The 23,529-nt window shown below is 36.0% G+C and overlaps 1 protein-coding gene across 3 annotated transcripts in view; it reads right to left on the reverse strand.

The window, feature by feature from the left end:
- SCAF8 (SR-related CTD associated factor 8) overlaps positions 1–23,529 on the reverse strand; it is a 152,648-nt gene that overhangs the window by 114,390 nt on the left and 14,729 nt on the right. For 2 of the 3 annotated variants that reach the window (XM_036380432.2, XM_036380431.2), the window contains exons 2-9: positions 17,587–17,670; positions 16,076–16,120; positions 12,113–12,274; positions 9,229–9,385; positions 8,179–8,309; positions 5,127–5,303; positions 1,587–1,666; positions 1,068–1,185 (exon numbers count right to left, since the gene is read on the reverse strand). In XM_036380432.2, coding sequence (XP_036236325.1) covers positions 1,068–1,185; positions 1,587–1,666; positions 5,127–5,303; positions 8,179–8,309; positions 9,229–9,385; positions 12,113–12,274; positions 16,076–16,120; positions 17,587–17,670 — 954 coding nt within the window. The remainder of the gene's footprint in view (positions 1–1,067; positions 1,186–1,586; positions 1,667–5,126; positions 5,304–8,178; positions 8,310–9,228; positions 9,386–12,112; positions 12,275–16,075; positions 16,121–17,586; positions 17,671–23,529) is intronic. The other variant, XM_036380433.2, reaches the window with a different exon arrangement.

Genomic DNA, 23,529 nt, shown 5'->3' on the forward strand with positions numbered 1-23,529 from the left:
GCTTAAATGGTATTCTTGATTGAAAGCTGAACCCCTTGGCTCAGGCAGTGGAATAGATTGTTCAGGGAGGTGGGGGGGTCACCATCCCTGGTGGAGTTTAAGAGGTACCTGGATCTGGGCTGGGTGATGTGGTTTAGTGGTTCAGGGGTTACAGTGGCCATGCTGGTTGACAGCGGGACTTGATGATCTTAAGGTCCCTTCTCACCCTGACTACTCAATGGTTCTATGACTTGGCCTTTCCACAGCTTGAACTAAAGTCTCCAACAGATGTTTGTTAAGTTTGTGATCCCTTGTCTTTTCTTTCAATCTGAGATTTCTATTTTCCTGTCAAACTATATCGAAATACTCCACAGGAAGTCCACTTCATACCTGGCCAGGATCAAGACAAAATACTTCTGTCTGTTTTGGTTTGCTCTTTTGTTTTTTTTTTTAATGGGATCAGGAGGGAAAAAGAACATTTAAGTAAGGAGGACTAATCTCAGCAGAAATAAGTTATGTCAGCGTAGAGAGGACACAATTCATGTAGTTAAGAGGAACCTTGGGTCATCTCAAGCACCAGTTCTTAATGAATAATTTTTCAGGAAATACTTGACTATACTTTAGCTCAGATTCTTCAACAGAATTATTTCATCAATTATTAGTCAAGACATAAAACCCAGGGAAATTAAAGCTACCCACAGTCTCTAATCTGTCCTCCCCTCAGAGACAGGAGCATAATCACTTTATTGCTCACCTTATTCCTTCTGCAAGCATGGGAAAGCATTTTTTCCCCATGTAAAGAGCTGAACAGCCAAAGCACAGTCATGTCTAACTCACCTAATGAGTACTCCTTCCTAAGAGAAAAAAATTGTACTCCCCACACATTTGGTTGTGGGTTTTTTCTGCTTTAAGCACTTTTTTCCACTTACCCCACTTACTCGGCAAGTTTCTGTTACATGGTCAGCTAGCAATAGACTTTAATTATATGAAAACTGTCAGTAACAACACAATTTTTTTGTCCTGGAATATGCTTTTTTAATCAGAGGAGAACATAAATTACTACAATAGCCACAAGATGGAGTTCTTACCTTTTGAGGCTGCTGCTGTTCCAGAAGCTGTTGTCTGAGATGCTCTAAATTTTGCTGCTGTAGCTGTTCAGCTAGTTGGTGAAAAAGTGAGTTGTTCACAGATTCTGGTACTAATGGCCTAAAATGAAATAACTTAAATTAAAAAAAAAAAGCCTACAGTTTTTCTGTTTGTTTAAACAGTTAGTAAACAGGTCTTCACAACTGGGTTTCAAGTTTAACTAAAATGTAAAATAATGAGGACAATGGAGTTAGTTCCACCTTCTAATATCACTATTCCATCAACTGTATAAATATAACTATAAAATACAAAGAACATACTAAGTTTATCCTAAAGTAAAAAAGTATTCTGGAACACAGACTTACAGTAAAATGTGTATGTTAATTCAGAAAATTGTCTTTTCTCCTACTGTTTTAGTGTACTTATGCTCTGAAATAAGTATTTTCCTTACTTAATCCTAATTTTCAACTAGCATCAGGCAAATTTTAGCATTTTCCATAAGAAACATAGCTTGGTCTTACAATTGGGAAGAGGGAGTTTCCTTTTTAGGCTCTTCATTTTGTTCAGATTCTTCCCCAAAGTCAAACCTGTCCATCAGCTTCTAGGAGAAAACAAAATAAGCATTACTAAACATTCCTTATATGTCCCTTTATGCATATTTCCTTTTCATTAGGAAGATGCTCTCATTTCTCAACTTAAAAAAAAAAAGTTTGGCAAATATCCTGAATAGAAAATTAAGTGGCATACTATTATTGTTACCAAACTCTTGACTGCATCAAATTTTGGCCCAGTTTTCCTGAGCTCTGCTGCAACAAGTACAACCACATGTTCTTTTCCACAGTAACTAAGAACTATTTTGGAGTAAAACTTAAATAAAGATTAATTTTTTGTAATGGTACCTTTAATTAGAAGAAATTACTACGAAGAGGCCAACTATTCAATCCTTTGGTAATCATCAAACTGCTCTGCTCATATCAAGAGAAGACCTACAGCTTGATTACTTCACAAAGAATTACTGTATTTTCACACACATGTGTCATTTAGACAACCTGAATTCCTTCAAATATACTGCTCCTTGAAAAGAACTTCTCAATACTCTGCAAAAAAAAATCAAAGCAAGCAGTTATCATGTAAGAGGAATAATCCTTCTAATGGATAAAAAGAAAGGTATCTGACAAGGAGAAAAACTTGGATAAACTTCCTGTGTTATCTGTGAAGATGTCTACACTGGAGTTCTGCTTAAGTAAAAAAGTTTTGTCTATTAATTTTAAGAAGTTCAGAAGTACTTTAACAGCACCTTACTTTCTTGAAGAGAAAAACTAAGGAACAAGCATAAAGAAATACAACAGATGTTATTTATCAGTGAGATTGACTTTTTTCACTGTTTAATGAAAGAACCATGCTATTAAAGCCATGCCCATGCCTCTTTACACACCTTGGAAGTTTTCTGAAAAGCAGAGCTAATGCTATGCAACCAGCACAACTTTCTCTCAAACCTCAATCTCAGAAGAAAAAAACCAAGAGGATGAGAATGTATGGCAGTAATTTTGAAATACTACGACAAAAACATCTTCAGCACAAAGCCAAGATGATTCAGTTCCCCATTTTCTTTCTCAGGATGCTCTATTTACTTTACTGGAGTACAGTAAGAAGAACGAAGCATAAGCTAACTAGAAGATTGATCAATCACTGATCAATGATGAATTTTTAGAACCACTTTTCCCAATATAAAATTTATGAGAAAGCAGGACTGAATATGTCTCTGAGAAAACACAGTAGAAACATAGACCATCCAGCTTATGTGAGATGGGATGTTAAAACCCAGAACAACTTTCACCATATATATGTAATCCATTTACAGCAAGGTGATCGCCTTTTTTGTTTGTATTGTTAGAATATTTTCCAGTGAGGCACTTATAAAATGTTGCTGCTCTGAAAAAAGTTGTGCATTTCAGAAAAACAACCTCAAACTTAAAATACTATTAATCATCATGTATCTTCCATCATGACAAAGCAGGAGACAAAATAACAGAATATGTACTGTTTATACTGCTGAGAAAATAAATAAATAGAAACTAGTCACCAGTTCACGACAAACAAAGCAAACATTTAGATTAACCAAGGCCAGAGAAAACAAGAGAACTTCCAGCCAAGACAGGTAAATGTGCAGCATGATTTTTGTTTACATTTGGTTTAAGTAACATTGCACATACTGAAGCAAAAAATCTGAACTGAAATATCTTGATTTTTACATAGTTTGTAGAAGAATACTCTCTACAGTGAAGTAATAGAAATTAAACCAAATTAAATACTAGGATACCAAGTTTAATGTTACACACACATGCACATAAAAGGTGCAGAACCTTCCCTTATGCTACATATGTTACTTTAATTATGTAAGAAGAAAACGTGTTCAGAAAAAGCAACAGAAAGGAATAAAGACATGAAAAAAGGTTTTTATTAGAAATGAAACTAATTTTTTCATAAGAATCAGGATATTCTCCTTGGAAATTAAAAGAAAAGGAGTAGGGTAAATCCACATGTAATGTTCATCAATTTTTTTTTACTGTAATACAAGTATTTGGTTCTATAGCAAGATCATAAAACACGCACATTCGATGTTGCCGAAAGAATTTTTCACATAATGAAGATTAATTTGCACGATTAAGTAACACAAGATACTACAGACTGAAGAGATCGAAAACAAAGGATTGGAAGAACTGCCAAATAGGTTTTTTTAAAAAAAGATGGATACTTATGCATTCATCAAAATTATTTTCTTGCACTATTTATTATTTGTTATCCAATTCACAAACATGATGTCATGGAATGAAAACTGTGCTTCACAGTTTCCTTTGGATCACAATACTAATAAATGTTTGGGTTTTTCATAAAAGCTGTCCTTTCTTTTATGTCTGTATACAAACATCTCATCAGGATGTGAATTCCTTCCATTTGCTTCAATTTAAGTTGTCCAAAATTCAAGACATCCACACCTACAAATAAACCAATCCATGGAAATGCTGGAATTCACATCTGCAGAACAATGCCATACTATAAAATACTTTCTGTATGTAAATAATACAGCAGTCCCTATTAACTGATGCCTTCATTCCCTGGGATTATGCCCTTCTCAAGTTGATGGTTACAGCTGTGGCATAGCAGAGTGCAGGCCATTCTTTTCCTGACTTATTTTTACAGCTGCATTACTTTCAATAAAAAGAGATTATCTGAGTGAAGAATAAAAAAGGGTTTTTTGCTTCTTCAACTTCCTTGTGCTTACTATTTATTCACTCCAGGACAATCCTACAGGCATTATGTACACACAAACTGTTTCTTCCAAAGACAATAGAACAATGCTTATTTATTTCTTTCTTTAGCTAGTTAGTTATAATTCTTTGAGCAGAAGTTCTTCCTTTTTTTATTATAGGTATTATACTACTAGACTGCAATTGCCTTCATGGTTGTTGCTCCCTGGCATGCAATAATATTAGTATTCTTAAATTCCTCTGTTCTGATTTTGTTTGTAGTTTGGTTTGGGGGTTTTTGCCCTTTTTTTGGGGAGGAGGTGGGTTGTTGGTGTTTGATTTTTTGGTTGGTTGGTTTTGGGTTATTTGCAATGAAAGTTTCTTTACCTACAGGCTTATTTATTCACTTACATCACTTTGTGGCTAAAATAAAGTTTTCTTGGCACATACTTTATAATGCAAGAAAATTACAAATCCAACTTTTTTACTCTTCTGAGAAAACAGTGTATATTAATTCCTGCATATTTTCCATTTATTACCTTGTAAGAAACAATTCTCATTGCTGTATTACAAAGGGTGCAGAAATATATGGCTTAACTTTGCTAAATCATAAATCAAATCCATTACCATATTCAATAACCTTTGTGGGTCTTTTCCAACACTAGATATTATACAATCGGCTATTTAGCCCTAAACACTTTATAGTATATTAATGTATTTTTAAAATGTCCAAAGTCAAACAATAAAATCCAAAAGAATTTCTAAATTTAAAAAAAAAAACACCTTTTCAAATTTCTATTATTTTACTTCTACCTTATTAAAAGAGACACTCTGTTCCAGTGGATTAAGTGTGTTAGCAGCAGCAGCTGCAGCTGTGAGTTGTGCTGTGAGGGCCTGTAACTGGACGACGAGACCGGCATCCAGAGCTTGAAGTAGTGAAGGCTGAGGTTTCTGCTGCTGTATCTGCAGTGTCTGTATCAACTGCTGAAGCTAAAAGAGAAAAGATAACAAATACATTGAACAAGATTTTTTAAAGCAAAAAAGCAAAGGACAAAATAGACTTTTCCCCTTCCACTTAGTAAAAAAACTCCCAGGAATGAAGTATCATCTAACCTATGGCTATTGTTTTGTCTTTAATTTATTTACAGCAAATTTTGTTCCCACTTACTGGCTAATTTGTTTTCTGGGGCTGATAAGATAGGCAGATGCTTCTTCTTCCTAACTTGCTCTGACAGGTTTCATGAGGATGTCAGTCACCACTCAGGATTTCCTGCTTTCTAGTGTTCCCCCTCTTCTGCTTCTCCAGTTTGATTCCTTTTGACCTGAAAAAAATCTGTTAGCCTATTCCAGCTTCCTAAGGGCCCACCTAAATTAGGATAATCTGTGTCCTGTAACAGCATTTGTAAGGAGAAAAGAACTGCACTGTGGCAAGCTCCACTTTACGCCAATGCAACCTGTCCAATAGGGAGAGCTTGCACCTGTGTCCCTGCAGAAGTCACAAGTGAAATCTCAGGGTGAAACTCAGGTGTGGGTTGACAGAATGCAATTCTCCTACCATGTTAACAAAACATCAAAAGCAAATGTACAAACCAATCACTTGGTCTATCTTGATGTCCTTACTTCAAATTCCTATCTGTATATAATCTTTTAGAGAAGCTGTCCTAATGAGGAAATAAAAGGCTTTTTCATAGGGAGATCAATTTATCTGTTGGACAGGAATGCTCCCATAAAACTGTGCAATTTGCCTTAAGAAAAAATATTAGCCCTATTGAAAGAAGCTCTCCTAAACCACTGTGGAATTAGAGGAAGCAGTTCTTTGACATTCCTCGAGATATATCTCTAGAGTCTTATCTTTAGATATTTGTAGAAAAAAGGTTGAGTAAATTCAGGTAGTTCAAACTTGCTGACATAAGTCCCTGATTACCCTTACCTTCAATATTCCAACTCCTTATAAGTTTCCCCCCAACCCCTTATAAATTTCCCCACTAAACTCTTAAAGGGTTCAATCCCTCCCTTCTTACTAGCCTCACTAGAAACTTCATAAAGTGAATTTCTCTTCCACGATGCAAAAATGTGTGACCCTTTTTCAAGATAGTTTTAGAGTAACTTTCTGATAATGTGAAACCATTTCCCCTATTCTTTTAAAAACAATTATACAGATTTCTTATACAGCAGAGCCTCTGAAAAGGCTTCAATTGTTGTTCTACCTCAGCAGGAGGTTTCCCTGATTACTGCAATAGGCAAAGCTGAAGAGTTCTCCCCTCACCCCCTTTTGTCTGATACAGCTGGTCCAGCCTGTGCATTGCTCTCAGTAGGAAGGAATCAAACTGAAGAGGCAGAGATGGAGGCCCTAGAGTGGAAAAATCCTGGGTGGGCACCATTCTTGCTGTTTTCACATTCTTGCTGGTCACATCTTTCTTAGTCAGCCCCTTCTTATGTCTAGACTCAATTTACCTACACACATTCTCACCGATAAAACACAACTGTAGGATTAAATCAAGGTCTTTGGAGCTGGGGAGAGGCTGTGGCAGAGGACTGGTTTGAGAACAAGAAGAAAAGAGATGGACAGGATGTAAGCAAATATCATAGTTTACCAATCCTAGACATCTGCAAGTACATATTTATTGTGTACCCAGTCTGTCTCTTCCCTTCTGCTTAAACTATTTTGAGCTAAATATCCAAATGTTATTTCTTTGTGATCTGCTGTCTTTAAAATTTTAACTCCTTCTCATCTTCATTTTTTTCTCTTGCTTTTCTTTTTTTATATTCTTTAAGCAAAAATCTTTAAAATTACCTCACTGACTTTCCACGTATTTACCATTCTCATTTCATATCCTTTCCTTTTTTAAGAGCTAGTCCAGTATCTTTCCTTCATATTTCTCAAGGTATCCCACAAACTCATTTTGCTTTACTTTTCAGTGACTTCATTTCTTCCAGTGTAAACAGATAAAAATATTCCCTCCACTTGACTTCTGAACAATTACAGACAACTCTAGCTAGCTAAATACTGTAAAACATTCTCACTAAGTAAAGTTGTTATTGCCAGCACCAGAGCTTTCACTGGCCACTGCTTCTTATTCATATGTGTGAGATTTTTGTTTAGTATGCCAGCAGGTAAAACAACCTCAGTCCAAATAAAAATCACAATGCCAAAGTTATGCAGGTGCCATAGCTCTAGCACAGCCTGAAAAAATGATCTACATTTTTACAGAAAGCCAATTGTGTGTGCTTAACTTATGTAATGACAGGTTATGAGGGCAAGAAGTTCTTGTGATGCTGGAAATCAAGACATTTTTGGAGTTGAGCATTTAAAGATTGAAGAACATAGTAACTTCCAAAATCTTATTTTTGAATGCTGCAAAATAAAATCTATGTTTAGCTGATGGAAAGATAAAAAAAGGAATCAATATACAGTACACTTCCTGAAGAAGTTTGCTCCCATTCTGTAATTCTGTACAATGTTTAGCTCTTCTTCAGGCATCCAACAGAGACATATGCTTTAACTGGCATTCTAATTCATACCTTTATCCATGAAATCTTATTGTTGCTCTTGATTTAGTCATCTGCAATAGATCTGTACTTGTCATCTATATAGACAAGCATGTATTACAGACCATCTTATCTAAATCACCTTCTGAGACTCTTTACGTCTTTAAAGGTGCTGGCTTTAAACAGGGCTGGCTACAAAAGGCAACACGGAGTTTTAAGTGACCTTGAACTTACCTGTCATGAACAACCTCATGGGAAAGTTAACATGGACATCGGATATAAAGACAAATAAGAGATACACATGAAAGCATTCCTTACCTGTACCTTAAAGTCACAAAGTATTAGACAGCCTACAGTGTAACTGTCACAAAATTACCTGTTGGCCTTGAGGACTCTGTAAAATCTGTGCAACAGCGGCAAGGGTGTCTGTGTTAGCAATCTGAGATACCCAAGGATCAGGCAAACTCTGTGCCACATTGGCTGGGGTAACTGGAGTCACAGGTGTACCTAAAAAAACAGAAAAATCAGTATGCTAAAGTATTTCACACAGAAAACAAAAATAGTGCTAGAGAAGACAAAAGCCTGCTGTTATTAAACACTGAGAAAGCACATCAATTGAAACTACTTTTCTGACATACACGAGAGCACACAGAAATAATACAGCCTCACATCAACATTCCTCAAGTAGCAGAATTACTTAGTGTTAGTTGGGACTAGTGGGACTACTAACAAAAACACTGATGAAGACAAAATAAATACGTTTCACACAGTATTCCAAAATATTCAGTGGAAACTACATATACCAAAAGATAATTGTTAGCAATCTACTTGTCAGCTAGTCCAAATCTCACTGGACTTGCACTTTATCCCCAGGAAAAGTCTTAAAGATTCTTCTAAAAATTTCAACCTGCATCAGCTAGATTCATGAGGATTGCTTGTTTTATTGTTTTTTGTCAAGAGAAACACTGAGACTAAATCAGCACTCTGATAATTAGTTTCATGCCATAATCCAGAAGAATCCTCCATATCCACAAATACTTTTTTATTTATAGCTCAGAATTAGAGGTATACCAATGAATGCTAAATATAACTAGATTACTGCTTTGAAAGTCAATTTGTATCAGAATTTAAAAGTTATGATTCCAACAATTCCAACTTCAAAAGAATAAATTTTGATGAAGTGAAAAGTTAAAAATCCATTTTCCTGCTATCTACCTACAAAAGTAAGGCAGATGCTCAGAGCACAAAACGATCAAGCCCACTTTTATAATAATGTTTTCCTGCTTCCCTGATCTTGACAGTGTTGGTAATATACTTCTTTCTAGCATTCACCTGAGTGAGATATTTCAGCATGTTAACAAGCAACATACCAAAGCTGACAGAAGTGTTTTGGTTCAAAGTATGACTTCCATCTGGTTTTGTTTACCTGGCGTATTGTTGCTCATAGCAGCCGTAGTGCTGGGCAAGACAGGGGTCACAACGGGAGGAGGAATTCCTGCTGCCATATCCAAGAGAGGCTGAATAATTTCACTCTTGAACACATTATTCTTCTGCCATAAATTTAGCACTCTAACAATTTTACTCTAAAATGAAGAAAAGTTAGCAAAAGATCTGAGTCATGCTTATTTTTCTTGTTATTGATCATGGAATTCTTAGCTAGAAACTTTAATCTGTCTTAGACTAAAGAACCTTTAGGTTTGCAAACAGTAAGGACAGCTAAACCGGGTCACACCAAAGATGTCTTAACTACAAACCTGAGACTGATCCTAGGCAACAGCAAAGAGCTACTACACACAGGTGATAATGTTCTCTCAACCAAAAATGTGCCTTTAGTTTTGGAAGATGACATGGAAGGAAAATTATTTTAAGGAAGCATCTTAAAGCATTACTAATAATTAAAATAATGAATTATTAGTCTGCTGATTTTTTTATAGTTAACATTTATAAATGCAATTCTGTTCTGCCTGTGAACCATAATCATTTAAGTGCACTGAAAAATGGGCATATACTATTAAGACTGCTAAATCTTTTTATTAGAAAAGCAGCTTCATATTTTGCAAGCTCTCTTGACGAAGTGAAGAATTTAAAAGTTTAAACTGGAACACAATAACCTGCCTATTGAAAATACATAGCAATATTAAAAAAAGGTAGATCATGGGGAAGGAAAAAAAACCCCAAATTAAGACCTCATACAATTCCATTAGTTGTAACTCATTGTTCAGCTTACATTTCTATTCTATTTTTTTTATTACAACAGAGGCATTCTATTACATCACAAATAGATCATCATTTTGATCTGCTTCCAATCTTTTTTTCAATGAGCTTAACTTCCACCAAAAGGAAATATTTTCCTCTGTTTTGGGAAAAAAAAAATCAGCTGCATTACAAAGAGCAGGAAATTCTTCATAGAATCTGGTGTTTGCTGTCACAAAGGTGGTTTAATTACTTGAGTTCTATAAAATCAAAACATAGAGCACTTAGCCACAGTGTTCAAAACCAAGAAAAAGAAGTCTGTTTGTCCAGAACTACAAGAGGATCCTTAACTGTAATACAGAAGTGTTGAATTTTCACTGCATGGAAGATGCAATTTAGAGTTCCCTTAAAGAAATCTCTGACGGCTTCCACTCAGCATTTCACTATCTGAGCCCTTCTTCTTTAGAGTCTGTATTATAAGCAGTCCTTGTCAAGTCCATCAGTGGCTCTTACTGCCCTCATCTCTCCAGAACAGGAATACAAAACTGTTTCTGTGGCTCCATATCTACTCACACCTTGCACTTTCTCTGGGCCAGACAAAGGAATCTGTGGGGTTTTTGTTGTTACTTTAAATGAAATCTTACTGCATTTCTGTTTGATTTAAAAACAAATTCTACATTTGCTTGTATAAAGACAACTGCTGTGTTTCTCCTTCATGCCTTTCAATCAGATTAAACATCAAAATATTACAAACCAGGTACACATCTTGGTCTCTGACAGCTCAGTTTTTTGCTAGGCAATGTATAGGATAACTACTTTCATAGCACAAAGACCCTCCTATAATATTGAATCCATATGCAGCACAGCAGCAGCACTTAGGACTGAAAAGTACAGTTTTATGCTGAGGTGAAAAATATCCTAGAAATGAACCTGACAGGACTTTTGTGGACCCTAAATAGCCTAGGTTTTACCATCTTTCTTCACATCGAACACCTCTAATGCAATATATTAATTGTCATGCATTGAAATATCACAGGCAAATAGTGCAATTTCTTAGCCAATAAATTTATTATGTATTTTTTAAACTAGACACAAAATAAATACTTGCATCCATCCTTGTTCTAAACTCTCCTTCTTCAATACATCAGGGTCTTTCTGTATTAGTATATTTCTCAAAGTAGCAAGCTAAATGAGTTTACAAAACACACTAAAAAATATAAGTTAAAAAATGGTGCCTATTTATAAAAAAAAACACAGTAAAACACTGCAGAATTGAAGCAGCACAAGTTAATCACACATATAACCTAAAACCAGATTGGAAACATGTCATTTAACTTAAATAACCTGTTCAGCAACACCTCAGAGCTCAGTTGCAGAAGAGAAGACAGACACCCTTAGCCAAGTTTATCCAACCAAGCAAAATTTCCAGGTCCTGACACATTTTCCTGCAGTTGCCTTAACTACTCTAAAAAGGCAGGATTCCTAAGATAAAACAATGGCTGAATGTGCCTTAATCACCTTCCATGGATGCCTTGGGTTTTCATATCTCTGGTTGAAAAATACAGGTCTAGGAATGCATGTAACTATTTTAAATACAACTCTTCCTGTAGCATCCAGCCTCACTTACTACCTTACCTAATGACTCTATTACACAAATTCCTGTGAAGACAAAACCCTTAGAATCCTCCACCTTTCTGCAGTTATTCAATAATAAGAAACACTACCTATTTTACAACTAAGGGACAAATATGAAGGAAGTTAAACTGCCTGCTATTTCCAGCCAATCTTTTTAGAAACAGAATTTGGTGGCTATCTCAACTATTGTGATCCAAGGGAACACCTGAACTAGTGAGTCAAACTATACAAGTTAAACCTTATTTAGCTGCTGGATAATCATAGAATTAAGGGAAAGACAACCTTTTCAAAACTCTAATCAATCTCATTGGATGCATCTTTCCAATCCCTACACTAAGACAAGCAACATTAAGAAATACATATACAGGGCAAGTTTATAAGTAGATCCCCTCGAGCAAGTAGAAAGTGAGATGAAAATCTTTATTCTTTATAGATGATACGCTAAATACTGTTTTAACTAGAAAGATCTGTAAGTGGTTTACCTTGTCATCACCAGGACAACGGTACAAGTTCTGGAAAGTGCTGATGATGTTATTGCTGAATCTTGGTGCAAATACATCCTTTTCTTGTCCAAATTGATGCCGGGACTGTCTCACAATGGAGTCAATGACATACAGACCAGGCACCTTGTACTCTGGTTTGCACTATAAAGAACAGTAATTTAAAAAGAGCATAGGTGAAAAATAAAAACCTTTAACAGCAGAGTAAATACAAACAATCCTCTCTAATTTTTAAGTGGGTCCAAGTATACTGAAATGTTCTTTATTTTATAAATTGTCCTGGAAAATGAAGCTTTCTCAAGTAACATCCAACCTCTAATGTTTAAATTATCACATCTATATGCATTCTGAAGATATGTAAATGGTATGAAATCAATTTCTTACTGCTAAAGAATTAACTTTTAAAAATCTATCTATTAAAAAAATAAGCACACAAACCACATATCCTTTTAAAATGTACACTCTATTTTAAAAGTACTGCATAAAGCATGACCAAATAATGATCTTTATGATCAAAGTAAACATTAAAGTTAAAATTTGTTTACTTTATTTTACACTGTTGTAATTAGGGTGTGGTATATCCTCCCCTGCAGCAGAAAAACATATTTATGGGGACATCTGTTTGGTTGAGAATATAACAATATTTATTTTACAACTCCAGAAAACTTGCATAATTTACAAACAGCATGATATATTTATAAGGCATGTCTGCTAATTAAAATACTAATTAATTATGTAATTTTACTTTAGCAACTAATGGTAAAATTTTGTCTTTTAACTGCAAAGTAATTGCACCACATTACTGCAACCAGTTTTAAGACAGAACAAAACATGGTCCAAAAGTATAATGAAGTCATCAGAATATATTATGTTATGGATTCATTTAATAAATATTGGGTGTATATCACACAAGGTATTATGGAAAACATGGGAAAGGACACCCTTTTCCTCTCTGGTCCTGTAGATATATTATGCAACACACTAAGTTAATAATCTTTAATAAAATGCCAAACAAACACTTCAGAATATTAAGTTTACTATGCCCTAGATACAAATGTTCTGTTTTGAAAAGTGTTGATTTGCTAACAGTTGCAACCTTTAGAAAGCCACCTTTCTTTAGGTTCTAAACATGGTTCAATGTATTTAAGTAAGGCAGTCTTTATTTTTAGAATGTGTGTGACATCCTTTTAGGAATATATGTGCATCATTAAGCTTAAATTAGATATAATGCACTGTATTCAGAAAATCACTTCAATGTATTGTAGCCTCTGAAATTTTATTTAAATTATTGAATAAGAGTATTCTGCATACAGAGCAGACAGGTATATAACTTTTCACAATATTCAAATTAATAAAGCTCACAGAAATTCAAAAAGAAAACTCAGGACATGTATTAGCTGAAGTTTAAAACATGGCACATAAAGAAAGCAAAGTATGACAATAATGTAATAATATAGATTATATGGAAAAGGCAATAAAATACAAGTAAAAAATTAAATAAAAATTAAAACTGGGGCAGTGAACCTGCATATCCCTAATTTCAGATGGAACAGCCTTTACACACAAATATTTACTTATTTCCTGAGTGAGTAATCAATAATGTAATTTGATTACTCAAAGAAATTAAATCTGGCTCTCCAATGGAATAACCTCACATATACAAAATGTGATCATTTGACACCTGAAGTGATCTTTTGCCAAAGAATAAAGCAGTTGACCAAAATAACAATAGACCAGTGAGTTAAGTGGCACAAAATTAAGAATGTCATGAGCATCTATTTTATCTGAAGTTTCAGTAACATCATGAAATTACAAAAGAAAATACTGGAGCGGTGAAGGATGAAGAGCAAACTATCTGAGATGGCATTGACATCATTCTGGTCAAGTCTACAGCAGACTTTAATGGAAGATTTAGTCATCTTGAGCTTTAACTTGAAGTGACTGCTTGCAGAAAACATCCAATTAGTCTCTCCAAACATACAATTTAAGCCCTTTAATATCAAATACCTAGCTTTCATCTGCTTATCTCTCATTCTAGTAAAGCAAAAAGTTCTTATTTAAAGTTATTAATAAGTTGCACATTTCACTAAATTGTTCATGAAATAATTAAAAAACCCTCAGCAAGACCACCAAGGGGAATCATCTAATCCAGGGCGATCATTAACAAGGTTATCAATAAAAACATACATCTGCCTTCTCTAACCAGCAATGAACAGCGCAGAACTTCCTCATCGAGCAGTATTGGACACTGAAGGCATGCAAAGATAACTCAAAGTGGCTTGTGGAAGGGTTATGAACAACCAGTCCCAATCCTGACAAATTGCCATTCATTCATGCAGAGTGTACAACTTCTCTTGTGCCTATGAATACTGAACTGCCAATCACATCCACTGTAACTAAAAAGCACTGTTGGAACTCAGACAATTCTGAGCTAATTTCAGGACATGGAACTGCAAAGTGTTACTGGTCAGAGATCAATAAGATGTATTCCTGCTCTTCTCCTCCTGTGTTTACCTGCAGCATTGAACAGGGATCAGAGGATAGTGATCCCTGTCTCCGAGATGGAAGAAGTCAGAGTCAAGGACCCAAAAGACAACTACTTGACAAAAAACTAGCAATGTTGATAAAGTATACTACCGGTCTTTACTACTGCTTTGAAACACATACATGACACTTTTTTCACATAGGAGTGATGTATCAGTACCTAATATTTAATTGATAAATAGTTCTGAGACAGATAAAACCACCAGGCTGAAGCTGAAACCTGTTTACACTGCCCAGTTGCTGTCAAAAGGCAACACAGAGTACACTGGGCAACGAGGAATAAAAGTTAATGAGGAAGAAGAGTTACTAATACGGAACAATTCAGACTGCTTTGTAAAAAGAGTTACAGAAGGAAAATTGCATCCAACATTGCAACATTAACAGCCTAACTTCTCCAACTTGTTTGTCAAAACTAAATTTCAATTTGATAATAATTTACTGCTATTTCTAAAGAGAGAAGAAATTCAGTACCAAAATGACCAACTCAACAATCAGATACAACACAGATAAGCAAGGAAGACTCACAAATTTGAATCCATGCATTTCCAACTGGAAGTAAAATGCAGTTTTACCCAAGAATAATTAACTGTTGCAAGAAAACTGAAGAACAATTCAGACTGTTTTGTAAAAAGAGTTACAGAAGGAAAATTGCATCCAACAGTGCAACATTAACAGCCTAACTTCTCCAACTTGTTTGTCAAAACTAAATTTCAATTTGATAATAATTTACTGCTATTTCTAAAGAGAGAAGAAATTCAGTACCAAAATTACCAACTCAACAATCAGATACAACACAGATAAGCAAGGAAGACTCACAAATTTGAATCCATGCATTTCCAACTGGAAGTAAAATGCAGTTTTACCCAAGAATAATTAACTGTTGCAAGAAAAGAAAGTGCTATAAATTTCTTTGCCAGAAAGAATCTTTAAATTAATACTACCATCTTCCCAAAAACTAATTCTAATCTAGCCATATAATTTTTTTTTTGTTTTAATTTACTTGCAAGAACCACCAATAGAAATGCTACCTCTCCTGCTACAAAAAAGATGAGGCTGAAGGTCATCTTCCCTTCAGCTTTAAAATCAATGGGAAAACCTGGCAGAAAAGCAAAAGCAACTGTCACTAGCCAAACAACTGTCAATTGTTTTGCTGTTAGCTGTTCACTGACAGTCTCTTTTAACATTAAATAAATACACACAGAAGCAGTCCTAAAACAGTGCCCACAGTAATTCAGATCAAAGAACAAAGTGAGAACAAAGTATTTGTCATTCTGCATCATGGGTTATGATCTGCTGCCAATTATTAGCAGAAACTGAATGCCACTAAAAATGGAGATAAACTAATATATGCTAAAAATATTAATCCATATGTGAACCTAAACCCCCACTTGACTGACTTACCTTTTGAATGAACTTCTCAACACTCTGTACAACATGCTTGTAGAACTGAAAAATACAACAGTATTTCAATAGAGAAAATATGAAGATGCACATATTTGTTCAAGTATGTTGCTATATTGATAGCAAAACCAGAAGCAGAAACTTTGGATTATTAAATAGCAATCCAATATCTACAGCTTAACATGCAATCTTCCTTAAAACACTTAATAGCCTATAAAAGAGTGTTTCTTCTTTTTCTTTAAGATTTTTTACACTGGATTTTTTGAATAGCATGCTTATTTATTGAGAACAAGGAGAATAATCTAACTGTTCCACCAAAACACATGGTATTTTACTGTACGTGACTGAAGATGTTCACCTAATGTTACTAAACATACAACTTCTCTGCATTTCATTAATTTATAGCATCGACTGCATACTTTTTCTTTAAAGTTGGCCTATCTTTCATGGAGTTGTTTTTTTAAATCTCACATATAATCACAATGGCTGTAAATCATGTAAATAATTGAAATAACCACTTGCACAATTAAATGTTATCATTGAAAGTGGAAGTAGGATTTCCAAGTTGAGTACATAATAAAACATTTGGGTATAATTTAATTGTTTAATCAATAGAACCATCTATTATGATTTACTACTTAAGTTCAATACAAGTTTTCAGCATATAGCAACACACAGGCTTTAAGTTACAGACATACTTAAGAAAGCCATTGAATTTCACTCTTCGGTCATCAAATTACTCTTTCCCAATTACACAAAACACCAGTATGGATTTCATTATCTGAAAATATATCTGCATTGTCAGCAAAGGAATGCAGATAGGAAAAGCATAAGTTTGGTCTGTCCTCTTTTCTACCTCTCCAGCCCTCACTGAGTTTCTATTTGTTTTAATGCTTAACACTAGTGGCATACTTCCTTCACTGTTTTTCAGTGACTTTTTCTGCTGTGCTGTTGTTTAGCAATTATTTTTACTTTGTGGCAGGAAAAATCTTTAATGAGTGTACTAATACTTGAACTTAAAGACAATTTGTATCCAAGCAACAAGAAAACTGAAATCTATGAACAGTATCCATTAAAAGGTATGCTAAGAATTCAGAAAAATGAACACTTGTATTGATCCAAAGGCATGCATAAATTTTGGGGAGGGAGGGAGGGAGAGAGGGGAGAAGGAAGGGTGAATTGTAATTTTCTATTTATTCATCTGTTAACAGGCATGTGAGTGTTTCCTTTGTAAACTAAGGAAAAAGCCCTGTCTTTCAGATCTGACGGAATTCAGATGGAGACAAATTGGTATAATTCTTTCTCACATATGACAACCAGCAAATGAAAGTCACACACCACTTTTAGCCTTCTGCTGTATTCCCAGATATCACATATGAACATAACTTGGAAATTGTAAGCACAAGGGAGGTGGAAAGTTCTGAAGCAAATTCTTTAGACTATTTCACAAAATCATTTTGACATACATGAGAAATGTAAAAGAGGTCAAAAGAAGATAACTGGTTTCATACCTTTATAGCCTTGATTGCTGCCTTGGTGATCTGCGTCATTTTAGCTTTAGAAATGGGTGGTTTATAATCATTTAGCGAGTACAACTGCCAGAAAAAAAAAAAAAAACCACTATGAGAAATATAATCTGCAGAATTGTAGGCAGAATACATTATTTTTCTACAAGAAAATATAATTTCTAATTTTCAGTGGATTTTATGCATTAGGCATGAAAAGACATTCCCATTAAAAAAAAAAAAAAAGCAGCTCAATAACATATAATGTAAGATTCAAAATGCTTAAAGGAGAGCAGGTTCTTCTTTGCAATGGTCCCTATATATACACCTAGCTTTACCAGCACTAAATACTGGAGGCATTTCAGGTGAAGTTACAAAATAAAATAAATACTTAAAACATGCAAATACAGTAGCTCTTAATAAGTTTTCCAGGGCAAAGACACTGATATACTTGAATACCTTTATGGAAGCATAACAAAACCTTAACTTAGTTTATTCATCATCATATGCCTGCTGAATCTGGTCTTTTCATTTTCCATTAAACAAATGAACAACAACAAAATCAAGCCCAGTGAGCATGAGCATGTAGCAATTTGACACTTAAAACAGACTGTAAAAAGAATAGACTTCATTCATTCACTGCATTAACCCACGAAAGTAATATATTGACAGTATTACAAATGTTTAAGCAAAAATCCAGCTGTGTTCTCAATTTCAAGCAGAGCATCTTAACTTCATTAATATCTAACCAGCAAAAAAACCAGAGCACACAGGTAGTGTAGTTTTGCAACAATGTTCTCCCTGGATGCAGTATTAAAACTCTGTTCATTTGACTGGTACATACATCTCCCAGCAGAAACAATCCAGCATGACAGGTATTCATCAGAAATTTGCTGCACAGTGAAACTTTAACTAAATTCACAGCTATGACTGATGGGTTGTAATTAGAAGTAACTCCTCCCCAAAGCTATTTACTTGTTGTGAAAACCTCTGATTATCCACAATAGATGATTTTGAACAAAATGCTGTTATTTTCTCCTTCAGGTCTAAGTGTTTTAAGAGAAAGGACTGGCTGATATTTGCTACTTTCAGACATAAAAAGACCAGACACAAAGTGCCAAACCTGATTTAAGGACATTCTTAACTTATATTTTATTTTTGTTTACAACACATGTTTAGAAGCATGTTAGTTCAAAAATGGAGTTCTGATAATAGGAATCATCATCCATAACCAATTTTTTATTTCCTTCCTAGAAAACAGGAAGAATTGCACTTCTTCCATAAAACACTAATTGAAACAGAAACAAAGCCAGAACCCCTCTACTCTCCTATACAGCCTGAGAAACACAATATAATGAACTAGATTAATATCCATACAGATATTTACAATGTCTTTATCTTCCTAATATTTTCTAAATTTGTGGCAAACTGCTAGCTCAAAAAACATAGTTCAGAATTGTTATATTTAATAAAGCAAACTGTATGACTGACCAGAATCACACAGTGGAAAGGATTAGACAATCTTAAATTTAGGTCATGCTCCCCAAACTGCTTATAATAATTTATTGCTGAAGGTAATAAGTAGATATTCTTTCATCATACTTGAGTTTCCAAGAGACAAGGATTTGTTCTCCTTGTAAACATGAGATACTTTTTTCTATCCTTTCCTGTTAAAACCAGTTTTAACCAAAACCTCCTGTAGCTGTCAAAACACAAAGTGAAAAAAAAAAGGCTTGTCCAAGCATAAGTGTCTGTCTTCTCAGCTTGAAAGGATCTCCATTAAAACTGTGAAATTATAACCACTTCACAGCTAGACATCCACTTTTAAAACAAGTGTTACTACTTCTCACTAATGCTAACGCTAATTGCTGTTGCAAAATATTCTGAATTATTTACATGCTGCTCACATGACAGAAAGCAATACATTTCTAAAATGTAGGTATATGAATGCTCTTCACCACCACAAGGAAAAGAGAAAAGAGAGGCAAAAACCCGAGTCACTAATCAGTTTCTTCTGTTTTCACAGAATCACAAGGTTGGAAGAGACCTTCAAGATCATCGAGTCCAACCCATGCCCTAACACCTCAACTAAACCATGGCACCAAGTACCATATCCAGCCTTTTTTCAAACACATCCAGTGATGGTGATGCCACCATCTCCCTAGGCAGACAACTCCAGTACTTTATCGCTCTTTCTATAAAAAATTTTTTCCTAATATCCAACCCTTGGTGCAGCTTAAGACTGTGTCCTCTGATTCTGTCAGCTGCTGCCTGGTGAAAGAGACTAACACCCAGCTGACTACAACCACATTTCAAGGAGTTGTAGAGAGTGATAAGGCCACCCCGAGTCTCCTTTTCTCCAGGCTGAACATCCCCAGCTCCCTCAGATGTTCCTCATAGGGCTTGTGTTCCAAGCCCCTCACCAGCCTCACTGCCCTCTTCTGGAAATGTTCAAGAAGTGTCTCAATGCCCTTCCTAAACTGAGGGGCTCAGAACTGGACACAGCACTCACGGTGTGGCCTCACCAGTGCCAAGAACAGGGATGACCTCCCTGCTCCTGCTGGCCACACTATTCCTGTTACAGGCCAGGAGCCATTGGCCTTCTTGGCCCCCAGGGCACACTGCTGGCTCATGTCCAGCTGGCTGTGGACCAGCACCCCCAGGTCCTTTTCCGCCTGGGCGCTGTCCAGCCACACCATCCCCAACCTATAACACTGCAGGGGGTTATTGTGGCCAAAATGCAGGACTTGGCACTTGGACTTACTGAACTTCATCCTGTTAAACTCTGCCCATCCATCCAACCATTCCAAGTCTCTCTGCAGAGCCCTCCTAACTTCCAACAGATCGACACACGCTCCCAGCTTAGTGCCATCTGCAAATTTACCATGAAAGACTCAATTCTCTCATCCACGTCAATACAAATACTGAACAGAACTGGCCCCAGCACAGACCCCTGAGGGACACCACTGGTGACTGGCCACCAGCTGGATGCAACACCATTCACCACCACTCTCTGGGCTCAGCCATCCATACATTTCCTAACCCAGCAAAGAGTGCTCCTGTCCAAGCTGTGGGCTGCCAACTTTTCCAGGAGTGTGCTGAGGGAGACAGTGAGTTTTGCAGCTCACTGTTCAGCTTCCAGTTGCTCACAAGTAATTACCAAAATGTAATCACTCATCCTGGCTACTGTTTGGCTGGATGTTGTGCAACTACAACTAAACTACTTCTGGGAACACTACAGCACCCACCAGAAACTTTTTGTTTGTATAGTGTTTCTTAGCAGAGTCATTTTGGGTGTTCCTGGTCAGCATTCTCGAAGCCCGAAATACTAATCAGTGAAAGCAATTTACAAGTACGTGAGCAAATGTGAAATCAGCCTAGATTCAAGAAGCCAACCTTGTCAATCTAAAAACACTCCCAGATGGGATTGGCATCAGAGCTCCTTTACCTACAAGACACACAGCTGTAAGGAGGGAAGACCACTGACTCACACAGATGCTCACAGACACCACACCTGACCAGGCCATCAGCTCTGAAATAATCTGGGCCCTAATGGGACAGTTCAAAGTATCAAGGAAGCCACCACACAGGCCTGGGAAACAAGCAAGAATTGCACACAACTCACTCTGAGACATCAGCTGTGTGCAGTCAGGTATCTTAGCATCACTTATCAGGAATATGCCAAAAGCCAACAGGACAACCTGGGATCCTGCCAACATCCGATACTTTATTCCAGGCAGCAAACAGGCAAATTTAGCATTAAGGACTTGATAATTCAAGGGGGAAAGGTGGTGGTGGAAAGGAATCAATAAAAAGACTAAAACAGTACTTCTGTAGAGAGAGACTTTTTGGACAATGGTTACATCTGTTACAGATTTTAACAGCCATTTAAAAAACACACAGATCCCAAATTTAGTACATGCAAAAAACCAAGAAAAGAAATAAAATTTCTTCAAAAACTATTTTTCCTTAATTGTCTTCAAGAAGCTTTTAATTTACTATAAAACACTGCATTCTGAAAAATCTATCAATTGCACCTTACTGCCCAGGTTGCATTCAATCCCATTGTCTAGGTAACCAAAAAAGATATTAAATAATATCAATCCCAGTGGGGACACCTGCAGGACATCACTTCATAGTGGTCTCCATTTGGACACTGTAGCCATTAACTACAATCTCTGGATGCTGACATCCAGCCAGCTCTTATCCATCAAACACTCTATCCACCAAATCCATTTTCTCTTACTTCTAGGCTGACTAGAGAAGCAAGACTTGGTTGTTGCCTCTCTAGTAATGAAAACTTTGTTTTTTCATCCAGCATAGATGATTCTTTTAGGCCATTTCAAATTTGAAGAATAAGGAGTTAAAAGACACATGCATTATTTTAAAAATCTGTGATTATATCCTAGGTTAATTTTTCCTGTGTGCCCTTTCCTACAGATGTTCAACTAAACCAGTTTGCTCTCTAAGACCAGTGTCTTAGTTTTCTAAGACACTCATGCTCATTTGCAGAAGGTAATTGCTTGCCCTCACATAAAAGAAGTCTTTAAATAAACCAGAAGAAAAAAAAAGCAACATGATTAAATAGTGAAGCCAAGGAAATTCTCTGAAATAAAATTATATACTTGAGAAAATCAGTAGTAATATTCAAAGGGATGGGGAGGAGTGGAAGTGACCATAAACTCTGGCTGGCAATGTATGTGCAAAAGATAGTGCAATCAAGTTTGAGAAACAAACAGGAGAAAGCATGAAAATCAGTGCTTTTCAGAAGAGGGAAGGAATTGCAAATCTACTAAAGTGCTTGTCCTGGACAATCAGAACTTACAGGAGAACTCATAGGAGATAAAGCCCTACAGAAAAAGACACACACACACACACACACACACACACCCCTTTTTTTTTTTTTTTTTAATGTACACACCAAGGAAAAACTGATCCCACACCAGAATCCTCCTGAAGTGTGTTTACAATAAGGTAAATAACAAGCTCATAATGTGAAAAATAACAAAGTATTAGAACAGAACTCCAGAATGCAAGGCTTGGTAGCTATGATTCATGAATTCTCATTTAAAACAGCAACACAAATTTCTGACAGGAGTTCAAGGGGAGAATTAGGAAACAATGGATCAGCTAGGTTAAATGTTTGTACCAAAAAATTGCATAAATTACTTCAAATAAATGTATTAGTGGGGACACAGATAATACCATGCAGCTGTTGTAAGGAAAGGCAACATCTCAATATATTGTTCTTCTCTAAAAGACTCCAGGAGCACAGTGAGAAATAACTGATATAAAACCAACTGGACCACCAAAACACATTTACCAAAGATCTCTCACAAAAGGCTCCCAAGAAACTAAGCTATCCTAAACAGGCCCTTGCATGACAAATAACCCGAACAATTACTCCTTAAATACAGCCAGCAAACAATCTGAATGAACAGTCAATTGGCGCACAGTAAAGGGAAGTCCCAATAGAACCCACTTGTGCCTGCTGTCACCTGTATTCTGGTTAGGACAAAGTCAGGCTGTCAAAAGTTGGAGAGGAACATTGGTGACACTACCAAGTAGTAAGTACACTGGAAGTAGTGGACACTGGCTTTGAAGCTAGCTATTGCCACTCAGCAAAGAGATCTGCTGATCCATGAGAGATGGCATTGAAGATATCAACTCAAGAGTAAACCAGAAAAATCTCAGTAGTAAATGCAGCAAATGGACATTTGGATCTACATTATTTAGGCAACAGTGATAACCTACAGGGTACTCTCAACTGTACAATCTCCAAAGTTGGCATGAAATCATCAGGGATAACTAAAACTGTGGAGAAGCTTTCAAGTGAAGAACAAAGGTTCTTCAGCTGGTGAACAGGATTACTAAGGAGAGGCATATGTCAATACAACCTCAGCACTGAAGATCAACTGGGAAGGATCTTCCTCACCCAAGGAGCACACC

This window comes from Molothrus ater, chromosome 3, assembly GCF_012460135.2.
Source record: "Molothrus ater isolate BHLD 08-10-18 breed brown headed cowbird chromosome 3, BPBGC_Mater_1.1, whole genome shotgun sequence".
NCBI lineage: Eukaryota > Metazoa > Chordata > Aves > Passeriformes > Icteridae > Molothrus > Molothrus ater.